The sequence below is a fragment of the Octopus bimaculoides genome, chromosome 20 (genome assembly GCF_046866305.1).
Source record: "Octopus bimaculoides isolate indiv1 chromosome 20, ASM4686630v1, whole genome shotgun sequence".
Taxonomy (NCBI): Eukaryota; Metazoa; Mollusca; class Cephalopoda; order Octopoda; family Octopodidae; genus Octopus; species Octopus bimaculoides.
In genome coordinates, this window is record NC_142947.1 from 6,031,892 (window position 1) to 6,056,891 (window position 25,000).

General features: G+C 41.2%; 1 protein-coding gene across 2 annotated transcripts in view; it reads right to left on the bottom strand.

Moving 5' to 3' along the window:
• LOC106878461 (heat shock 70 kDa protein 12A) overlaps positions 1-25,000 on the bottom strand; it is a 58,438-nt gene that overhangs the window by 7,756 nt on the left and 25,682 nt on the right. Inside the window, exon 1 of one of the 2 annotated variants that reach the window (XM_089337899.1) lies at positions 20,550-21,723. The exons of the other annotated variant lie outside the window; for it this stretch is intronic. Within the exon in view, the coding sequence (XP_089194025.1) occupies positions 20,550-21,257 (708 nt within the window). The 5' untranslated portion in view covers positions 21,258-21,723. Of the gene's footprint in view, positions 1-20,549; positions 21,724-25,000 lie in introns of those variants that run through there. 2 annotated transcript variants of the gene reach the window in all.

A 25,000-nucleotide genomic window follows, 5' to 3' on the forward strand; every position in this document is an offset into this window, starting at 1 on the left:
CCTCCTTCCCTTTTATCAACCTCGATTGAGCAGGAGAACGATCAATCAAAAGTGTTCCCACCGTGACCCTCCCGTCCGATATGTGTATGTGGATAAGTCGGATTCAACTATCTAACGTTGTTGTTTGATTTGAGGCTAGTTATTTCTAGCATTTCGAGCTGCCACATAGATACTCCCCATTTGGTTTTCTTTCTCACTATAGAATGTGGGCGGAGAGTTCCTGGAGGTGCTTTAGGGTTTTGGGGTTCGATATCCCTGACTCCTGTGATGATTCTTCTGTCACTGTTGTTGTTGTTGTCAGCTCAGAGCTAAGCTGGAGATAAGCAAAAACAACAACATAAATTTAAAGGGGTTCTAGCCATGACCACCCAGTCTGGAGTTAGTAATGGCAAATACCACAATTATTTCAGACTTGAAGCGAATATTCCATGAATTGGTGCTGTCAGTAAAGCGAAAGTGACGAAGGAATTTTTAAGCAGACTTCGGTGATGTTGAGATTACAGTCATTTGCATTCGATAAGGCCATGTTCCATAATACCATCGCAATAATCGCGTTAATGCTAGCATCTCAGTCACTTGATTAGATACTTGAAGAGCGACCCACATCTTGGTCATGAAGATCCCTGGCATGGTTTGTGTTTGACAGCGGAGTAAAGGTCTTTAGACAAAAACTGACTGAACAGCAAAGAGATTGAATATATGAGATGTGTAGAGAACAGTGAAAATAACATGTGAAGAGCGGATGAAGTACTCGTGATTGGGTGCTTCGAGTGTCAAATAAGTGACTGGGCTTTGGGCTAAGTCCTTTAAGCAAAAACTTGGGGAAAGAAACATTCGTCATATGATAAAAGCTATGCTTGGATACATGTTCTGTAAGTAAGAAGACAGCAACGCCATTGACGAGGTGGGAATAGAAACGTCCCCTTGATCTGGATAAGATACATCGTATACAGAAAACATCTTTGCTATTCAATAATAGGAAATAGTTGTTTTTAGTAATGATTTCGATGAAAGAGGAAAAGGTGTCTTCATAGGTTTTCCACATTTTGACAGGAAATATCGATTGTGCTTCACGAGTGTGACGCAATCATCAACGAGAAGCGCTGAGACGTGTCCACAAGGTAGTCGTACCTATTTGATATTAGTGTCGAAAGCAGGTATCGGCTTTCCACGGGGAGGACTGTTCTAGGGAGCAGACAAACCAGAGAATAGAATTAAGCATAATTCTAATAAGAAAGGTCACTGAGGGAACACAAAAACAAAAAGAGACGGCTTCGACCACAAAAGAAGGTTGCTGTGGGTTTTCTGCGCAGAGAACAAAAGGGAGGTTGTGCTGTAGAGGTCAGCTGACACACACACACACGCACACACACACACACACACACACACACACGACGAATTAATGCGGACCAGACAGCTTTCGTATTTATAGCTTCCTTTTTGAATCTATTATTAACTTTGGTGCACGAGACTTTCTTTCTTTTGTAAAACAAAAAGGATTAGGATTAACAGATTTACGTTTACTTATTCCACACACACACAAATATATAAAACAAGAATGAAGAAGCTTTAATAAATAATCACAATTGTTTTTGCGCAATGGTAACAGCTGTTAGTTGCAGTTTTCATTATCGTACTACTACTACTACTACTACTACTACTACTACTACTACTACTACTACTACATAAAATATATAAATAAATATGATTCAGTCATAACTGTGTACCTGCACGTCGTCAGGTGAGTGGTTTTGCGAACACTACTGGGTAGGTCCAGTTTTACACACACACACACACACACACACTGATATATATATATATATATATATATATATATATATATATATATATATATATATATATATATATATATATATATATATTTGTATATGTATGTATGTATGTATATATATCTATAATATATTACATTTATCAATTTGCAAGATACACGCCATAGACGAGCAAAATGAAGTAAGTGGAGCAAGAGCGCACACGAAAACGAAGAGGTCACAGATGTGTGACGAAAGTTTTCTGGACACTGGACATGAGTAAAAATAAGAACAGTAACAAACGACTGAAGAAAAGAATATATAGTGCGTGTGTTTATTTGGCAAAAACAGAATGACCGTCCTGAAATACAATGTATAATATAGTATAATATAATATTAGTATAATATAAAATGAGAAAGGCGGCGTGCCGGCAGAATCGTTAGCATGCCGGGCAAAATGCTTAGCGGCATTTTGTCCGTCTTTATGGTTTGAGTATAAATTTCGCTGAGGTCGACTTAGCCTTTCATCTCTTCGGGATCGATAAAATAAGTACCAGTTGATTACTGGGGCTGATGTAATCGACTTAACTCCTGCCCTGAGATTGCAGTTAAGTTAGTGTTAAAATATTTTGGATAATGAATTGGTTCGATGTCGGCTGTTATCTTTCAAACCTGGATAAAGCTTTTGTGGTTGCCCATCGTGACCCCTCTGTGTTGTTGTATAACAAGAACGAACTACATTGTCGCATGTATTTGCCTTTATTTAACACGTCAGAGATCAGGCGATCAAGCTGCTATTTCTAGGAGTACGAGAACCTTCACAGAAGCTCCCCTTGGATTATTGAGTAAAGTTTTCCAGCCGTGACCGTCCCGTCACTTTCTATATCTAGAGCTACACTACTGCGTTCTATTTTTAAACCAATTGTGGGTGGGTTGAAGAAAATTTAACTGTTATTTCCGGCTTTGGATCAAAATAATAATGATTCCATACAAACTGCACAGTTTGATGGAGGTGGGGCGGGGTGGAGCGGCCCCTGTACTCAATTGGTACGTTATTTTATCAACCACCGGAAGGATGAAAAATAACGACGACCTCAGCGTGATTCGAACTGAGGACCTAATCATCATCAGCGGCAGCATCACCTCTTATCTCCTCTTCCTCATCCTCCTCTGACTAATTAATTCTAAAAAAATTACTCGACATTGTCAACGGTTGATGATGACTGATAATGTTGAGTCAATTCAACCTAAAATAACTGCGACATTAAAAATATGTTCCTCCCTCCCACACACACGCACCACCACCACCATCACTAGCTACACCACCTCCACCGCCACCCCCTCATTAACGGTGATGTCTTCTTGTTTCAATGAAATTCCTCTGTATTCCTCCAATAATTCCATTCATTGCCAGACTCATTCCATTGCTCCAATTTCTCGAGAACAAAAACACAAAAACACAGGTAGTATCTCTAAGCTTTCAGGAAAGGGAAACACACACACACATCACACACACACACACACACACACACACACACACACACACACACACACACACACACACACACACACACACATGACACACTCCAAGTCGTGGCTGATTCATATCCTTTTTCCTAGAAAAATTCAAGATCTGTCGTTTCTTTTTTGTTCTTTATATATATATATATATATATATATATATATATATTTCCTCGAAACCTAGCGGTTCGTAAAAAAATACCGATAGAATAAGTACTAAGCTTACAAACAATAAATCCTGGCCGATTTGTTCGAATAAAGGCGGTGCTCCAGCATGGCTGCAGCCAAATGACTGAAACACGTAAAAAAAAAACAAAAGAATATAACTACAATCATTCTCAGTTGTAATGTATTTTCACAGGCGTTTCACAGGTGTCCTGCGCATGCGTCGCATACGTTCTTAGTCCTCCCCTCCCCACTCATCACCTGTCCCCTAATGATCTCCTTAACGTCTCTACTTCACTAAATCACATACTTGTTTGTACCGCAGCAACCAGCTGCTTTGCGAACCAGTGAGCAGACTACATGAGTCGCTAGGCCTGCTAGAAACAATAGCCAAATTTGTCTTATATTTCATTTAGTTCGTCTTAGAAAAAGGTTTCTGTGGATGACCCGGTTCTGGATTTCCTGCAAGGAGGAAAGAGACGGGGTGGGGGTGGCCGTGACACTGCAATGCCTTTGATCATGGGTTTGTTCAAATAAGGGTTCACCTGGGTTTGAACAATAGTAAGAATCCTTCCTGTATTGGTTAAGAGACTGACACCTCTGTTTGTTTGACTAGCTAGAAACAACAACTAAATCAGCCTCAAATCACACGAAATGGTCTTAAAACAAGAGAAGATACCTTGTATAATGTAGGCCGGCGTACACTATGGTCAAAAAGATGGGATGGCCACAGTTGGAATGCATTTACTTGTAATTCTGTTAGGTCATAGCTAACTCGGTTTATACAACACACACATACGTTCATTCTTACACATCCTATATATGTGTGTGTATAAATATGTATGTACATATATATGTATATAAGCGTATATTTTAAGCATATACGCGTATATACTTATGTCTATACATATATATGTATATACTTATATCACCTGGTTAGGGTCCTAAACTAAAGTAGGGGCCATTCCCCTCAGCATCTGGCGCTCATCTTTCTAACAACCTTTTGCTTCCTTCATTTCCTACAATTGTCTTTCACTAAATGCCTGCAGAGGAATCGATCTCAGGACATCTGCTCTGGCTTCTTATCCATCACTCGGTCAGTGCTATTCTAATCTCTCAATAGAGATCCGACAATCCGATTACGTTTAAGCAACAATTTCATCACCCGTCTTCCAATCCTCTGCCCCTTATTTGCCTCTCACCCACTCCGTCCATGCCAAACACTTTTACTCTCAAATAATCCTTTCCTTTAAAGCTTTCATCCAAAAATCAATCAAAAAAGACAATCCTGCAACACGCCGCAGCAGGAAGACATGAATAAAAGAAAGTAAAACAAACAAAATAGAATTAAGTTTAAAAAAACAAAACCAGATTCGACCTCACACCCCTTACTCCCGCAGCCTTACATAACCTATTGCCTCCCCCACTCTCTTATTAATCAGCTTCCTCTCAATCACTTTTTCCCATTCAAATAGAAAAAAGAAGAAAAAAAGAAGTCATAATCATTATTTTCACATGCTTCAGAGATTAAGCGATTAGAATTTAAAAGAAATACTGACAATTAAATATAAAAATTTAAAAAAGGGTTAAGAAAATCCAGACCTACATTTAGCTCATCCCCTACTCTTTCCCTTTACTCCCCCCTTCTAAGGTTTAATGATTTTTTTCTATGTTTTGTATGTTTATTTATTTAATCAAAAGTTTCTTTTTTTTTCTTTTCTTTTAGCAGACGATAAAATCCGGATAAAAACAGTGGAAGTGAGATCAGGAGATGAAGACGGCGGTAGAGGGTTATAGAGTGGAGTCTCCTTCGGTTTCGACGATGAGTATGCAATTGTTTGACCAACTGAACTGCTGCTGACTCGTGAAATCTACGTGGACGTGGCTGAGTGCTCCACAGATACGAGTAACCTTAATGGAATTTTCAGATAGAGCCAGCGTCACAAAGTGTGTGACAAGGGCGGGCTTTTGGAATTACAAGAAGAAGAATCGACTCTAGTACTACCGGAGGAGCTTATTTATCGGTCCCGAAAGGGTAGTAGGCAAAGTTAATCTCGGCGGGATTTGAAATCAGAGCACTATAAGGTGGAATGAATACCGCAAGGCATTTGTCTATCCAACTCCCTGAAATCTCTGCGAGTCTGCTTCGGAGGGAAACTAAGAGAAGAGGTGAGTGGAGGTGGGGACAAAGAGTCGGGGAGCGGGGTCAGAGAGAGAGAGAGAGAGAGAGAGAGAGAGAGAGAGAGAGGCAGGAAAAAGAGAGAGAGAAAGGGAAGGAGAGACAGGGGGAGGGGAGAAAGAGGGTGAGGGAGAGTTGGAAATCGATTATGATGAAAAAGAATCTTTAGCGCGTCGAACAAAATGCTTGGTAGCATTCTTCCATACTCTTCATGTTCTGAGTTCAAATTTCCGCAAGGTCAACTTTGCGCTTTTCATCCTTTTTGGGAACAATAAAATAAAGTACCATTTGAACACAAGGTAGAGATGGAGTTCATAGTTATGAAACGACGACGACGATGACGATGACGATGATGATGATGATGATGACGATGATGATGATGATGAGGATGATGATGATGATGATGACTGTTACTTCGACGCTGTTTCTTGCTCTAATCCTCTCACAAATTAATATTTATAAATATCACTTGAGAAAAGAGATTCTTCCGATAGCGAGGTTACAGTCAGAGCTGGGGCTGTGTGACCTTATTGAACAGAAGTGCGCACACACACACACACACACAAACACACACACACACACACACACACACACACACTCACTGACGCTGATTCAGCTTAAAAGCGATGTAGACAAGACGAACACTTTACGAAGTTCCTACTACATTCCATAGGCCACTCCCTTAGTGCCACTGCCACTCTCACCACCACCACCACCACCACCACCACTCCTCTCACTACCTCTACCACTTCTTTTCATCTTCATCACCGTCCCCACCATCTCTACAGTTTCCGTTCATTGTCACGCAAACATTTGTAACTGCCGGTACAAGATACGACTGCCAATGCACCGAGTCTCTCTCTCTGTCCCCCTCTCTCTCTGTCCCCCTCTCTCTCTCCCTCTCTCTCTGTCCCCCTCTCTCTCTCCCTGTCTCTCTGTCCCCCTCTCTCTCTCCCTCTCTCTCTGTCCCCCTCTCTCTCTCTCCCTGTCTTACACACACACAAACGAAGGAACTTTTGTTTTGATCAATTTACTTATCTTTTATCTTTTATCTTTTACTTGTTCCAGTCGTCAGAATGCGGCCATACTGTAGCAGTCCTTGAAGAACTTTTAGTTGAACGAATCAATTAAAAGATTGGTACTTACTCTATCGGCTCTCTTTTGCCGAACCGCTAGTTTACGCGGACGTAAACACATCAACGTCAAGCGGTGATGGGGGACAGACACATACACACACACATGTACACACACACATAAACACATGCACACACATACATACACATACACACACATGCTATATAAAATGCAAGTGTATGTGGTCATGTATGTGTGTTTAGCCCCGATTGGCTCTGAAACGGTGTGCCCTCAAGAAAGACGAGCTTGGTTTTCGAAATCTGCGTCCCAAAGAGGATGTTGTGCGTAAATAATAATAAAAAAAATATAATTTATCACGGGAAATAAGTCAACTTTTAGATATACATATCTCACGCGTTCTATCTGTTACCATCGGTCTATCTCTCCCTATATATTATATACATATTTATTATTCTTTGTCTTCTCCACTCCCCCCCCTCTCTCTCTTTCTCTCTCGATCCGGATGAAAAATGTAAGCTATGCGTAGCTGAAAGAACTCCTACACGCTGTTGAATACTTGATCCGAAAATTTCGGCGTCTGTAAGTATATGGCTAAATTTCTGTTGACGAATTGGAAAGTACCACTCTCTCTGTATTGAGCAGCTGTACCGCAAACTCTTTCTTTTCGCCCACGGTCAAAAGAGAAATAATTCTACCCCCACCATTTGCTTCTTGCTATTTTCGTTTTCGTTTTCCGATTTTTCAACTTTCCCCTTTTTATATCTACTTCTTTCTCACCTTTTCCCTCATCTTATCGTCCGATATTAAGCTTGTTATGCTATGTGGACAGTGTCTGAAGACTGCGCTAAGACATCAGGCGTGTTAAAAAACACTGTCGGGCATGCTTTCATCGCATGAAATTAATAGTAGCACTTAAAACATATATTGTGCTTGTTAAATATTTATCTCTCACCAGATGGAGTACTTTTTTGTTGATCTTAACATCATGGAACAGTACAATACATACATACATACATACATACATACATACATACACGCATACATGTGTGTATGTATTATTTATGCATGTATGTACGTATGTACCTACACTACCACCACTACTGCCGCCACCAACAACCATTTCACCAACACCACTGAAACCCACTCCGACCCCACCCTTTCCTATAAATCCTCTGGAACCTAACGAGACAAACTTCTCCACAGATCAGAGGAATGGTGTGAATGTTTGCAACAGATTCGACTCAATCGAAATCCCCGAAGACAGCGCAATGTTGGTGTTAGAAGGGGTGGGAGGCAGCGATCCGCACCTCCCACCATGGCACTCCACCCGTTTGCACGAAACTATTCTCTATTACAGAGCTGTACACCACCCCACCCTGCACCCCACCCTCGAACCAAATAACAGTTCCTCTACGTGGTTGCTCTATCAAATTACTAGAAATAGCAGCCAAATCTCCCTCAAATCACGCTCAACCATCTTTGAAAATGAAGAGAAGCTCGCTTAATGTGGATGAGTTGTGTCTGAAAGAAGAACACGATAGCAGGATGGTCATAGTTGGAAGGCCTGAGATCAGGTCACGAGTCTACTCGATTAGGACTAACCCTGGAGGTTAAACAACAACCACCAATGCCATCATCATCATCATCGCCATCATCAAAACCACCACCATCAACATCACTAGCATCATCATCATCATCATTGTCATTTTCCTCCCTCATTAGCATTATTTACATCATCATCATCACCAGCATTCATCATTATACACATTATCCTCCTCCTCCTCCTCCTCCTCGCTATTTCAATCCCTGCAACATCATATAACCTTCAACACCACCATCCATCGCCATGAATGGACGAAGCAACCTCCACGTGATCGATCGACCTGCTTGAAATAGCAGTCAAATCAACCGCAAACTAGGAAGAGGATACATTTGATAATATAATCCGAAATATATTTAAACACACAGGATGGCCACATCTGGAATGTCTACTGTTTGTCTGGTCAAACAGAGCTGACCTGGGGCTAAACAACAATAGTACCCTTAACCCCTAACCCCCAGCCCGACCCCCTAAACCGACCTCCGCCCGTCCCCCTCCTCTCGAAAGCCGCCATTTCCTCGGTTCGCATTCCATTCTTGTGTTCCATCAAACTGGAGCTGAAGAAATCACTCAGGAATCTGAAGAATGCCAAGAATTCCAGCAATGCCATGGCTGCATTTGTTTCCAATCGAACCCTCACCATCATCGAAACAAACACCACCACCACCACCATCATCATCATCATCATCATCATCATCATCATCATCACCGGTATCATCGTCGCCATCATTAGTAACATCACCACCACCACCACCACGTTTTCGTTTCCTTCTTTCTTTCTTTCTTTCTTCTTTTTTTGTTCTCTCAAATAGAATGGATGATTGGAACAAGAGGGAGAGATGGTGGGGTTTGGTGGGAGGTGTGAGAGATAAAAGACAGGTAAGCTAGAGAGGGAGTGAGAGGTGGGAAGGTGTCTATGCAGAGGAAGAGGGCCAGAGAGAGTAGGGGGAGGTGGTTGTGGTGATGGTGGGAGTGGATTTGGATTTAATTTTTTCCTTACAAAACAATAAAGAGAGAGAGTGAGAGAGAGAGAGAGAGAGAGTAAAAGGATGAAAGAAAGAAAGAAGGGGAGGAGGCAGTATAGCGATAGGATGACCGACTTACCCCACTCCTCCTCCTCCTCCTCCTCCTCTCTCTCTCTTTCTCCCTTTTATATATACGTGTGTATGTATGTAGAAAAACAGACAGACAGACAGACAGACAGACAGACTGATAGGTAGATGGATAGGTAAATAGAGAGGTAGGTAGATGGATGGATGGATGGATGGATGGATGGATGGATTTGCTAATTCTTTGACCCAACGATAATCACCATCAACGCCAACATTGGAGGATTAGAGGTAGTTGCATGAAATGGTAGTAGTGGGAGGAAGGGCTGAACCAGAAGGACGTCATCGAAGCATTCCAAGCAGCGGAAAAGTGTGTCGGGAAGAATTGCATTTGGCTAAGTTTTATCAGGTTGTGATGGAGACCAGGTGAGAGTAGTGAGCGCCCATCTCAACCTGTTTTTCACACATACATACATAGACACATAGACACATACAAAACACGTGTGTGTTTTCGGGAAACTAAATCAAAACAACTGAAAGTGAGTGGAAAGGTTTAGAGGGGTCAGTGTTTGATGTGGCTGGGTTTTGAATCAAAGTGAAAGTACAAATTTTCGTAGAAAATTCTCTTAAATTTATTTCCCACGAAGCGTGTATATTAATTACACGCCCGCACGCACACGCACACACACACACACACACACATACACACACACATATATATATATGTATACATATAGGTTTTTTTTCTCTTTCGTTTTCAAGTTCGGGTTTTCCATGCTTGCACTTCCTGACACTAACCATTCTCTAAACTTTACCTCTTTTCCCAAGTAAAGAAACGGGAATTTGTTAACAGATAACATCGGTGTCAGCGATCTTTCGAAGAATTGTAAACAGACAAATTCGCGCCCGCACACTCTCTCTCTCTCTCTCTCTCTCTCTCTCTCTCTCTCACACACACACACACACACACACACAAACGATTGGCCTTAAAATGACTACTTAAGGCTCGTACCAGAAGGACCACACTTAGAATTAGATATCCGAGTGAATGGTGAGAAGTGTCAAGTCGTAGACAGTTTTGTGCCCGTTGGCAGCACCCTTATTATACCATGCATCTTTGAGCAGGAAATCTCGCTGAGAATCAGCAAAACCATTGATGCCTTCAGAAAGTTGGAAAAGCACCCGTGGTCTCAACAAAGTGTCTCTACGCATACTAAAATGAAGGCTTCCAAAACATGTGTGCTGCCCTCGCTGTTGTACGCTCGTGAGACGTGCGTAACCAACGAATGCATCAGAAACAGGTGAAGCGCTTCCACCAACAGCGTCTACATCGTATCTTGGGTCTGCACTGGCAAATGCAGGGGAGTGATGTTGAGGTCGAAATACTGAGTCAATGATTTTGCAGACCCGACTGCGATGGGTGGGGCATTTAGTAAGAATGGAGGCCTGTATAACTCTGGATTGTGAGCAGAGGAAAGAAAAGCGTCCACCTTATAAATCTAAACTAAGGCTCAAAGATTGTATAAAAACATCGTTCAAGAAAAATAACAAGTTCCACCCACAGATTCATCCGTCAAAGTGGAAAGAAATTTAACCAAAACATAAGTGATTTCATCACAATATCCCATAATCCTCTGCGAACGTGTTGCAGTGACTTATCGATCGAAAGAAGCAGAGCCGCTTAGATCATAGAAAATGTATTAACCACGTGTTAGCAGGAAAAAAATTGACCAACTTCTAAATTATCAGCGGAATTGAAATCAGGCTGTCTGCCATCAGACAATACTGGCACACTATAGAGCGAATCGTGAGATTGGACATGTGTGTGTGTGTGTGTGTGTGTGCGTGCGTGTGTGTGTGTGTGTGTGTGTGTGTGTGTGTGTGTGTGTCTATGTATGTATTATGTATATGCATGTATGTCTGTTTGTATGTGTGTATGTATGTATGTGTGTACGTATGTGTGTATGTGTGTATGTATGTATGTATGTATGTATGTATGTATGTATGTAATAATTTGTACATGTATGTATGTGTGAGCATCTATATTATAACTTGGAATATACATATATATATTCATACATACACACATATATACATGCACATATACATACAGACAGATAAACATACATACAGACTATATACATACATGTATACATTCACACGTACATACATACATACATACATACATACATACATACATACATACATACATACATACATACATACATACATATATTTACATACGCTAGACTTTTCCCAATGTCCTTGAAAAGATGCTGACGATATGGCGTCTGGTTGTGAATATTGATCCACTGGAGACTGTTGTAATCCTTTGCTGTCTGCCAAACGAAAGGCTTCTCTTCCATCTCCCTCTCCATGCAGGGAAGCAGGTGAAGTTTATGAAAAGACGGCAACGTCTGAAACGCGGTCGTATATCATTTCGCCCTGGCTTCTCTCGTGCCTACACCGTGGACTCCCTGGTTGGTTGATAGGATGTTTGAGTGTCAAGACCGTTCGCATTGTTGTTTATGCTGTGTTGTAGCTGGATGAACGACTCAACTCATCGACAAATGTAATTTAGTATTTCAGACTAGCAATCAGCATAAAGGGAAGAAGAGACCGAAATATCAGGAGTTGGTGGAGGGTTAAGGTTGGAACAGGTGGCAGACCAGATGTGTGTCAGTGGAGGTGGGCTGTTGAGGATTTTCAGGTCGTTCCTTAGAAATCTCGGGCATTACAGAATGTACAGAAGACACTTGAAGAATAATGCATTGGTTGAAGAGAAAACGTGTTGATGGCTCTAGTTAAAAGAGAGTGGTTAGTGGAAAGGCCACCTGGACACAAGTCTAGGTCGGATCACCTGGGCGAGGGTGTATAATGTATTACCTGAAACATGCATACACGCACACGCGCGCGCGCGCATGCATGCATCTTTGTAATTTCTATCGATCGAGAATTGAAATCCCTCCCTTCGCCACATGTTTTCCTCTAAACCAATGTTCCACACTTCGCCACATGTTTTCCTCTAAACCAATGTTCCACTCTTCGCCACATGTTTTCCTGTGAACCATTGTTCCACGAACAGAAACTCTTGAAAACCCATCAAAATACTTGATGACCCCTTTCTCCCCACCCCCTCCATTCTGGTCCCTTTCTTTAATTTCTGATGAAATCCTAAAGGGATCAGTGGACCAAAAGGATCAGATAAAATTGTTGTTCTTGTTATTGTTTATCGTCAGGTCAGCCCCGACTGAGCAAACCTATGAGCAAAGGCTTTCCACCCATGGCCATCCCGACCCATCTTTTTAGAGAAGCATTAGCCTAAGACTACATTCGTTATCCAATGTGTCCTTTCCTTAAGCATAAGACTCTAGTCTTTAATTCGAAGTGAGATTTAGCTGCTATTTCTAGTGCAGAAAGTCGGACTTGCACGTCGGGGCGGGACGAGATGGGGGCGGTGAGGCGGGGTGGGGTACCGACGTTGGTTCGCCTCGTCTCAGTTAACCTTTTTATGAACCTAGAAAATATTTCGACCCGGATCGATTACCGACCCAAGATAAAAGCACAAGTGTGACCCACATATCCGGTCACTGCTACTACTGCTGCTGCTGCTACTACTGTTAAACGCACATCACACATTCTAGACTGCGTCTGATAAAACACCATCGGCTGGATTGACAAAGAATCGCTCATTAACACAATGCAAACGCAGTAGCTCTCTCTTTCTCTTTCTCACGCACTCTCTCTCTCTCTCTCTCTCTCTCTCTCTCTCACACACACACACACACACACACACACACACACAAACGTAGTATCTCATATATGCACAGACACAATTACACATACATGTGTGTGTGTGTGCATGAAAGGCGGGATCTATCTGTCTGTCTGTCTGTTTGTGGGAGTCATTTGACTGCGGCCATGCTGGAGTACCGCCTTTAGTCAAACAAATTGACCCCAGGACTTATTGTTTGTAAGCTTAGTACTTATTCTATCGGTACATTTTGACGAACCGCTAGGTTACGGGGACGTAAACACACCAACATCGTTTGTCAAGTGATAGTGATGGTGGGGCAAACACAGACACACAAATACACACAGACACATATATATTCGTCGGGCTTCTTTCAATTTCCGTCTGCCAAATCCACTCAAGGCTTTGGTCAGCCCAAGGCTACAGTAGAAGACACTTGCCCAAGGTGCCACGCAGCGGGACTGAACCCAGTACTATATTGTTGGGAAGCAAGCTTCTTACCACATAGCCACATACATACATACATACATACATACATACATACATACACAGCGCTTAGATATCATCAATAGCTGAGTCTGAACCAAATTATTATCGAGGAAATATTGATAAAGGTCACGTGTCGAAAGAGTGAAAGAAAGAAAGAAACAAAAGAGTGGATGGCAAATAGGGGTGGGGCGGGCAGACACACAAGGAGTATGGAGTTACACACACACGCACGCATACACAAACACACAAACACACACAAACAAACACACGTAGATGCAGACATGTATATATACTCATTACATGTATATATACTTACATACTTGCATATATATATATATATATATATATATATATATATACACATATAATGTGTGCGAGTGTGTGTGTTTTTGTATAGATCTATCGATTGATCGATCGATCGATAGATAGATAGATAGATATATAGATAGATAGACTGACAGGCAGATAGAGAGAGAGCGAGCGAGCGAGAGAGAGAGAGAGCGAGCGAGCGAGAGAGAGAGAGAGAGAGAGAGGGGGGGGGCATGTGACAGTGTATAGTTGCTATCTGGACAGGCGGTCAGACATACCGGAAGCAGACAAATCGTCGAATATATAGATTTTGACCAAGAACGGGATATATTGATATAGAAATGTGTGTTATAGCTACACAACAGGACCCATGCATATTACTGGTGACATATTTTAACATGCTTAGATGCATGGAATTGAAAGTCGACGTTTGTTATTGTGTTTAACCCAAAGTCAATCCGGACCGTGAGAGAGATCTGTGACCACTTGTGATTATAGCCATCACCATAACGTGTTTTGTTTTGAAATAGTGTAGCATGGGATACATTAGCCATTATGTGCTTTCATAAGAGGATAGGGTTCAATTTAAGGCTTTATTTTACCACTCTGCTGAGGTTTCGTCAATCAACAGGATTGTAACACAGAATCTAAGAAAATACGAAACTAAATATTAAGAGACATATTATATGGCGCTTCCGGCAGCCGTCTGCCACCCCGTTGTCAAAAGAGAAATATTTTGAGAGAGAGATTGAGAGGGAGAGAGAGGGTGAGTCAATAGGAAATATATTGACAATAGTGGGGAGGAGAAGCAATGAAGGGAAGAATGGGTGATTGATGGGTAAGTGGGAAGAAAGAGGAAAAGGAAGTTGAATAAATAAGAGAGGGAGAGGAGAAGAGGTAGTGAAGAGAAGGAGGGGCAGTTAAAGGGATGAGGATTAGGAGGAGACGGAAGCGGAGGAGGCAAGAAATTGAAAAAAATAAAGAACGGATAGATTGATAGAGAGAGAGGGAAGATGAGTAAGATTGAGCAAAGGAGAGAGAGAGAGAGGGGAGAGAGAGAGAGAGGGGAGAGAGAGAGAGAGCGATAGACAGCAGAAGCGAATGAGAGAAAGTGAGAGAGAGAGGAAGAGAGAGAGAGAACGATGTGGCAAAAAGAATTGCCGAGAGGCAGAAGAGGAAGAATATGAGAGAACAAAAGAATAGAAGTAGGAAGGTGGGAGGGAATAGGAATAATAATAAAAATAATATTCCGTTCTATTATAGGTGGAAGGGCTGGGGGAGGAGTGGGGGGCACAGTCCTCCAAGTACTCAACTGGTACTTAATTTATCGACCCACGAAAGGATGAAAAGCAAAGTCGACTTCGACGGAATCTGAACTCAAAACGTAGAGACGGACGAAATACCGCTAAACATTTCGTACAGCGTGCTAACGAGTCTGCCAGCTCGCTGCCTTTGATAATGATGATGATGATGATGATGATGATAAAGTAGAGTGGCTGGTGGTGATGGGGCTGGGGAATTAAGTGCAGCGGGGGTGGAGATTCCCTCCAGCTTTAAAGAAACTAAGGAAGACTTAAGCCTTGCCAGAACACAAAATTCGCTCACTCGGTTAACGAACCCTCAGTGCTGGTTTCGATTCTATATTAAAGCACTCACGCACACAGAAACGCGCGCGCGCGCGCATATAAGCAGACGGAAACACATACATACATACATACATACATACATACATACATACATACATACATACATATCTCCATAGGGGATATGTATGTGTGTGTAGATGTGTGTATATATGTGTATGTAGGTATGAATATATGCTTATAGACAGACAGACAGACAGACAGATATATACAACAGCAATCATAAAACAAAACACGCATATTTGAAACAAACATACACAGATACAATGTTTATGTGTTCGACATCATGAATAGCTTGATTTAATGTGTCTTTATATGTATATATACACACAATGTAATATAATATAATATGTAGGTTTAAATATACTTTTATAAACACACAAACACAGATACATACATACATACTGAATATTACATTCTTGGTGTGTCTGTCTCAACATGTATGTATGTATGGATGGATGGATGGATGGATGGATGGGTGGATGGATGGATGGATGTGTGAATGTATAACATCCATACATGCAAACCTAAAACAGAACGAAAGACAATAAAAGGTGACATTTGAAAGAGAAAGAACGACGTGAAAAGACGGCCATGATTCATCGGTGAACGTGTTTCAGCGAATCACACGGGGGTGGTTTCATTGACGTCACACCTCGTGCGGTCAGAGAGGAAAAGAATGAAGGACACAACCTCACGTAATATCTCTAAGTACGAAATACAATATGGATGTGTGTGTGTGTGTGTGTGTATGTGTGTGTGTGTGTGTGTGTGTGTGTGTGTGTGTGTGTGTGTGTGTCTTTTTCATGTTACTTGTTAAGGTGTTACTCAGCCACTGAACTATAAGTCCACTGTATTTTATAACCGAAACAACTGTAAGCTAATGACGTTCATAAGATAATCCTTTAATTCTTTTGTCATCTCATCTTATTACCACTCTGTACTCGATTAACGCTTCTTTCTGGACCATATATGTATACTGAGTTCTACACCAATTTATTGGTCTAGCAATGCCTAAGCAAAATATATATATACATATATATATATATATATATATATATATATATATATATATATATATATATATATATATATATATATGGAGTAGATAAAACAGGGGACAACTGATGAAGGGATTGTTCTTTATGTTGCCTGTCTCGTTTCTCTTTTTGTTTCTTTCGTTGTTCGAGAAAAAACTTCGTTTTCCATGTTTTTGTTTTGTATGTTCTCGTTTCTCATTTTGTGCACGTTTTTTTTATGTCCTATACCCATATATGGTAGATAGTTAAAAACATACATATACATACATTTGTCCAGACATACATACAATACATCAACCCATTCATACACACACACACACACACACACACACACACACACACACAATCATGTGTGGTTTGTTCCTAAAAGAAAACTATTGTTCAACTCACGCTACAACCGAACACTTTCTCGCATCAACTCAAACTTTCCGATTTTCACTTCATACTTTCACTCTGTAAATTACCTGTTTTTAAACACTATAAACCGGAAGTAGGTCGTGTGTCACGAGAATTGGAAGGGAAAATGGGGGAGAGCGAGGAAAAGGAAGAGATAAAAGGAGAGTTGAAGGAAGCAAGATTCTATACTTGTGAGACAGAGGAAGAGAGAGAGAGAGAGAGAGAGAGAGAGAGAGAGAGAGAGAGAGAGAGAGAGAGAGAGAGAGAGAGAGAGAGAGAGAGAGAGAGAGGAGCGAAATAGAAATTGTAGGATTGCGAAGAAGAAGAGTGATGTCACTGAGTGAAAAATGAGGTCGTCCTAACCACTCCAAGTCTCTTTGCTGTGGTTTAACAGACTTTTGAAAGCTAAGATTTATAAGAATCGGAAGAATAAAACCAGGTCAGAAAAATGGCGAAAGCCAGAGGACGTGAAAGTGAAGATGACAGATTATAAAGACAAGAAAATGAATTAGAGTACGAACTTGAAACTTCTGAGGAAAGACCATACAGGAAAGAAAGTGAGATTCACAAAGGCGAGTGGTATTGAAAACAAGAGGTGGGGGAGGATTAGAGTTTGTTTCATTACTTTAAGAAAAAAAAAGTCTCAGAAAACATGAAGAAACTATTTACAAATATGCTTCCTCTGAATTTGAGAAAGGCGAGAAATAGTTGAACGATGTTTGAAAAAGGGATGTTTAGAAAACGATACGAAACTGTGGCTAAAGGAAAAGATATTAAGCGGCTCAAGAAAACAAATAAACAAAAAATGACATTCTATTTCTTAATTCAAATGTATGTTTTGTTAGTGAAATGGAGAAGCGGTGAGGCTGACATTTATTCCTTGTCTGTGACACGTATGTCAACACGTTATCTTTAAGATAGCGTGTTAGTGTTTTATATATATACATATACATATATATACATATACATTTATTTATATATATATATATATATATATATATATATATATATATATATATATATATATATATATATATATATACATATATACATATATATATATATATATATATATATATATATATACATAAACAGGTAGATAGATAGATAGATAGATAGATAGATAGATAGATAGATAGACAGACAGATACATACATACATACATACATACATGCAAATACATATGCATGCATACATACATCCATTCATAGATACATATATACGTGCGGATGTACGTACGTATGTATGTGTTTGTGTGCCTCACTCTCTCAGTCTCTCTCTCCCTCTCTCTCTCCCTCTCTGTATATATACATATATATGATATGACTAGAATGAATAAAAGTATGGCCAAGTAAACAACTAGTATCCGGACTGATTATGACATTTATGTATTCATACAACACACACACACACACACACACACACACACACACATACATACACACACACACACACATACATACATACATACATACATACACGCTTTTCTCTGTATACGTTTCAGTCATTCCACTGCGGTCATGCTGGAACACTGCCTTCAAGGCTGAGTCAAACGACTCCAGTGCCTATTTTAAGTTTGGTACTTATTTTATCGATGCCTTGTACTGACCCGCTAAGTTATGAGGATGTAAGCAAACCAACACATGCTGTCAGGCAGTGGGGAACAAACACATACCTACACCATACTCGCATACATAATTATATGTCTGTCTTGTCAGAGAATTTCCGAATGGACGGAAACTGCGTGGAAACTCGTACATATGTGTGAGCGAAATATTTCTTCAGCTTATATATATATATATATCTATATCTATCTATCTATATATATATATATATATATATATATATATATATATATATATATATATATATATATATATTGTATATACACATATTCTAATATACATACGATGTTTTAATTATTTTTTTCATAATCAAAATTTAAATTTGTGCATTTAAATAAATAAATGTAGATTTTAAATATGCATATAATTAATATAAACATAATGTATTTGTGTTTGTGTGTGTGTGTGTGTGCACGTGTGCATGTGTGTGTGTGTGTGTGTTTGTGTGTGCGTGCGGAGACAGAAACGATAAGAAGTCGATGAAGATAGGATGCAAAAGTGAACGTATATCAGCCTAAGCCTGATTCGATCTCATGATCTCAAATAAACAGTTTGGTACATCCACCATTTCCTTCTGCCATTGCAAACACGAACCAAGAAGGAGGCGTCAAGAAGGCCACCTGACCGACTAGAAATAATAGCCAGACCTTCCTTAAATTGCACTCCATCACCTTGAAAAATATATTTACTCCGAAAATAAGAATTAAAAAAAAAATACTACGGAATGATTATGGCTGGGAAGAGAGTCTCTGATCACGAGTTCACTTTCAGGCTGCGTTGGAGCTAAAACAACAGCAAAGAATAACATTTCTGTCCTGGACCAGATAAATATTTCACAACCTAATCTAATAAGTTCGATCTCAGTTCGCTTATTGGTTATTGACAGAAATATAGAAGACAGATTCGGTACACGACTAATGAGGTGTACATGTAGTTGTTGAGTCGAAGAGGTAACAACACAGACGGGTAAATAAAGTGACAGATGGGTGGGTGAGTAGATAGATAGATGGAGAGGTAGACAGATAGATAGATAGATAGATAGATAGATAGATAGATAGATAGATAGATAGATAGATAGATAGATAGATAGATAGATAGATAGATAATTAAATAGACAGGTTGGCGGATAGATAAATAGACAGAGATAGACAATGAAACTGGCAGAAAAATTGATAAACAATGAGACAAAGTCAGAAATGAAGTTGTAAGGGGAAGAAGAGGCAGAAAAAGAAGCGAGACAAAGAGAGAAAGAGAGAGAGAGAGAGAGAGAGAGAGAGAGAGAGAGAGAGAGAGAGAGAGAGAAGAGAGAGTTGGGAGAAAAAGAAGGAAAGTGTGTATATAGGTAGGTAGATAGGTTCATCAACAAAGAAAATAAAAATAAAAGGAAGGGTACAATGGACAAACAGACAGACAGACAGATCGATGGAAATGAAGGCTGGTGGAAACTACGAAGATAAAAAGAAAAGAGAAAAGGAAGAGGTTAAAAAAGAAACGAAAGCCTGTTTAATGAGAGATTAAAGTTATTTTCAGTTTGTGTGGTTGGGGCAGAAGAAGTTCGATTGGGTTTCGTTTATCAAAAATGCCCAATTTTAAAAACACATGGAACACACGTCTAACAATATGTGTGTGTGTGTGTGTGTGTGTGTGTGTGTGTGTGTGTGTGTGTGTGTGTGTGTTTAGGCACGCGTATAAGTGCTTCACACCAGTTCTTGTTCGTTCGTATATACATACATACATGTGGACACACTGACACACACACAAACAAACAAAAAGGAGGCAGCTCTGATAACGGACAGAGGTTGCAAGAAGCCACGAAAATATAGTTTTTTCCCATGTGTGTGTGTGTGTGTGTGTGTGTGTGTGTGTGTGTGTGTGTGTGTGTAAGATACATATTTGCATATATTTACATATTTACCTTGTTGGCGTAGAGCTTCATTTTAAATCTGTCAAAATAATAATAGTCGTCGACTTCCTCTTCGCTCAGATCGTTATATTTGGAGACGGCGTCGAAGCCGAATGCTTCGAACTGCCCCGAGGGTCGCAACAAAAGGCAGGTTGGTGTCTTATGTAGCATAAAGCCCTGGGTCTGACCCCAGTTCTTGTTCGTGAAAATGGCATCTATCTCGGAACTCAACGAATAAGCGTAACCAGAGAACGTGGTGCCGAAATCGATGGCGGTGACCAGCGAAAAACTTTCCACCGGCGCCTCGCCCTCGCCGTCTACATCCAGCTGACCCATTTCACGGCATAATTCGGAATTCATACCAGTCGAGTTGATCATTATAGCGCCTGATCCGGCACTGTTCACCATACCCGCCGCCGCCGCCTCCGACGCGCACATATCGCCGTTAGTGTAAGCGCCGACGTCGTCGCCGTCATCGATGCCGTCACCGTTGATCGAAAAAGACGGCGGCGACGGCACTTTGTCCTGCTCCTCCGAGTCGTCGCGGACATGCCGTGCCGCCGGGGTCGGCTTTGTGTGGCCGCCGCCGGTGGTGGTGGTGGTGGTGGTGGTAGTGGTGGTGGTAGACGCATGGTTGTTATTGTTTAGGGATACTGGTGGAGGCGGTGGGGCGTGTTCTGTCGGCGGTTTGTCGTCAAAGTCTAACTCCGTCGACGACATGATCAGTCTGTTTCAGTCTGTTGTCTATGTTGTGTGTATATGTGTGTGTGTGTGTATGGATGTGTGTGCGTGTGGGTGTATTTATGTATGCATATTAAATGTGTTACGTGCGAATCTACGTATAAATATATGGGAGTGCGCGCGCGCGTGTAGGTAACGCTTTGTGCTGTTATGTTTGCTATAAAGACGCAGTCGTGTTTGTGTGTGTGTTTATGAGGTATATTGTGTATGTGGGTGTGTAAGTGTGTGTGTGTGTGTGTGTGTGTGTGTGTGTGTAAGTATCCGTAAGGCTGAGATTAGATGCGTGTGTGTGTGTGTGTTTGTTTATTGTTGGCCGGTCGGCTGTTGTTTGCGTCGTCGGCTGCTCTCCTCCCGAAATCCGGTTGCTTCCATCGCACTCGCTGGAGTCAAGTCAGCATGCACACTGACACAACTCTCTCTCTCTCAGACCTGTGCTGCTACAACTACTACTACTACAACTACTATTACTATTACTGCTGCTGCTGCTGCTACTATTTCTGCTGCTGCTGCTGCTGCAACTCGTCGTGCATCAGTTATTCTTGTAACTGGTTTTGCTGCAAAAAAGACTGTGAGGAGCAGAGAGAGAGGAGGAGGAGATAGAGAAAGGGAGAAAGAGTGAGAGGCGGAGAGAGGGGGAGAGAGAGAGTAACTGCATATGTCTGGTAGGAGTATACACGCGGGTGGGTGTGTGAGAGAAAGAGAGAGAGAGAAGGAGAGAAGGAGAGAGAATTTCTTATACTTCTGTACACTCGTGGTAGAAAGTGTGTGTGTGTATTATATATATATATATATATATATATATATATATATATATATATATATATATATATATATATATATATATATATATATATATATATATGTACATGTATGTATATGGTGCTTCGATAGATGCAGTGTCGATAATAGTGGCGGTGATGGTGGGGAGTGATGTGAGGGTGTTGGTGTATATTATCTGTTAATGATGGTGTTAGTGGTGGTGGTGGTGTTGGTGTTGGTGGTGGTGGTTGATGCAATGATGGCAATGTGGATGGGAGGAAGAGGCGAGGAGAAATACTGATGAGTATGACGTGAATCAAGGTTGAAACGGGGTGGGGGTGGGGGTGGGGGTGGGGGTGGGGGTGGGGGGGGGATGAGGATGACGACTACGTCGATGACACTGACGATGACGATGAAGGTGATGACGACGATGACGATGATGATGATGATATTGTTTTGGAGGTAGTGGTGGCGGTGAGGGTGATGGTGCCGTCGTCATTGTAGAAGTGATACTGACGAAGGTGGGGGGGGGGGGAATTGGTGATAGTGGTGCGGCGAATATGTTGTAGTGGTGATTGGCATGGATGGAGGCTTATGATGGGAGTAAGGGAGGACGAGAGACAGGGATGAGGGAGGAAAGAAAGACAGACAAAAAGAATATAATCGCAGCTTCACACCGTAACCTTTGTCTTCCTTCCGTAACCCTTCATCTCCTTCAGTAATCTTTGACCTCCTTCAATAACCTTTGCCCTCCTTCAGTAACCTTTGCCCTCCCACAGCAAGCCTTGTTCTTCTCCAGTGACCCTTCACCTCCTCTATTAAGTCCTTGAAATCAGCGCCCGACTCGGTTATTTTTTGTAGTAAAATCATACAACCCTTGCCACGTGACAAGTGGCATGAATGAACCAGTCACTATAAAGTCAGTCGTGGGACAGTCGTGGGACAATCGACGTCAGTAGTGGTAGAGTCGTTGTACGAGTTCTCAGTTGGAGTCAGTGTCAGTTACGTGGTATATACGAGTTCGAGTCACCGTCAAGGGAGACGTTTGAAAGTCATTGTCTTGCGGAACTATCAGTGACAGCACGATGGACGAGTCAAGGATAATAAGATGCGAAATACCGCCACAACGTAATAATGGCGACAACAGAGTGGACTGAAGGAGCACGCGGCATAACAGCGCGTTGTAACAGCTGCGCATTATATATTTTGCATTATTTAAACAAAAATTAGCTAAGAGTGGCTGCCTCGTACCACTCGTCGGGTGGGAAGGGTTGTACCATTTTCCCTACAACAGTTATACCAATAGGTAAGGGTGTAATCGAAACTGGGTGTCTGGTGTCAGTTCGGGAATTATTTAAATAAGACAAGCCAAGCTTAGTAGTCTTAGGCCCAGCAAGTGGTAGAGGAAGTGGGGTGGGGAGGGTTTAGTAGTAAAGCTAAGACAGTTGAGAATGGAGCGGGCGAAATGAAGGAGATAGCAAGACCAAACGAAGACGAACGGGTGGCCTCTGTTGTACAGAACAAGTCAGGGTTGCATACAAACATGGCAAGAGAAGTGTTTGTTGAAAGTCATCGGAAGGAGACAATCAACAGAAACCGAAAGGAGGAAGAAAAGCAGTGTTGACGGGTCAAACTGATTCAGGTTAAACGAGAGTAGATAAGCGAGATGGATAGACAGACCGAACAGGAAGGAGTACCAAGACGAAGTCGAGCTGAGCCAAGCGGGTGGAGAAGCTGAAACGGGTAAAAGAGGATCGGGAATTCAAGGAATATGGATTGGAAGGTGAATGAAGCTGATGAGGAGAGAAAAATGGTTTAAGGTTTAATGCAAAGTGCCATATACAGATGAAGAAATAAAAAGGGATTTAAAGATGATTCAGCTTGTCATACTTCCGGTCCGACTTGAAGGCTGGCGAATGTCTAAGGCAGTAAAATATATGGGCAACCTATGGTCCGCGGGCCAGATCTGGCCCACGAAGCCTTTTTTTTCTGGCCCGCAGAGACCTGTAGCAGTATGACCGTGAAGTGGTTAATTTTCTAGTCGTAGAGTAAACAGGCAAAAACGAAACAAGCTTTTGTGGAAAGCACTTTAACAAAAATTCTAGGAAGGGTGAAAGGACTAAATTGGTAGAATCAAAATAGAAAAAGTGCAACTCGTGTTTCCCCGAAAAAGAGACAGGAAACATCAGTAATAAACTGAAACTAATCATAAGTCCTATTAGTCAGTGAGTAGCTAACTTTCAATCGGTAAGGTTATCTCTTCTTGACACTAGCGAATAATCAACATGTCATTCACACACTCAAATTCTCTCAAAACCAAGAACCAGTTTAGTGAACCGACCAAACTACTAACTCAAGACTTTCCAAGCCTATTAATTTGCTAATATGCAATGTGTGTCTATGTTTGTCCCTCTCCCTTTGACAACCGGCATTGGTTTGTTTACGTTCCCCTAATCTAGCAGTTCGGCAAAAGAGATCGTTAGAATAAGTATCAAACTTTGAAAAAGTTCTGGGGTCGATTCGTTCAACTAAAAACTCTTCCTCTTCGAAATACCCACACCAGTCGTTGTTAATTCTATTTCTAAGCTATCAAAGGGACACAATTCTTATATACCTTCCTTCCACGTATTTCGTTCTTTCTCGTCATTTCTCAGAAAGTGTGTTGTGTGTTGTATTTCTAGTCTGTTGTATGTTTTATTTCTAATCAGAAAGATGGCATGGTTGTACAAGGCACGCTATACAAGCTCCTCTGATTGTTGCTCTAGCGTACGCATGAGATTGGTGACATCTGATATAAATCCTGTGCGTATTAAAAGATTTTTATCTCTCATTTGATGGAGTATTATGTGGTAATCTCATCAATACACTATGCGTGTGCGTGCGTGTGTGTGTGTGTGCGCGCGCGCATGCAAGTATGTTACAGTTCATGTGGGCTAAGGAAATAGTTAAAGAGGAGTACTAAT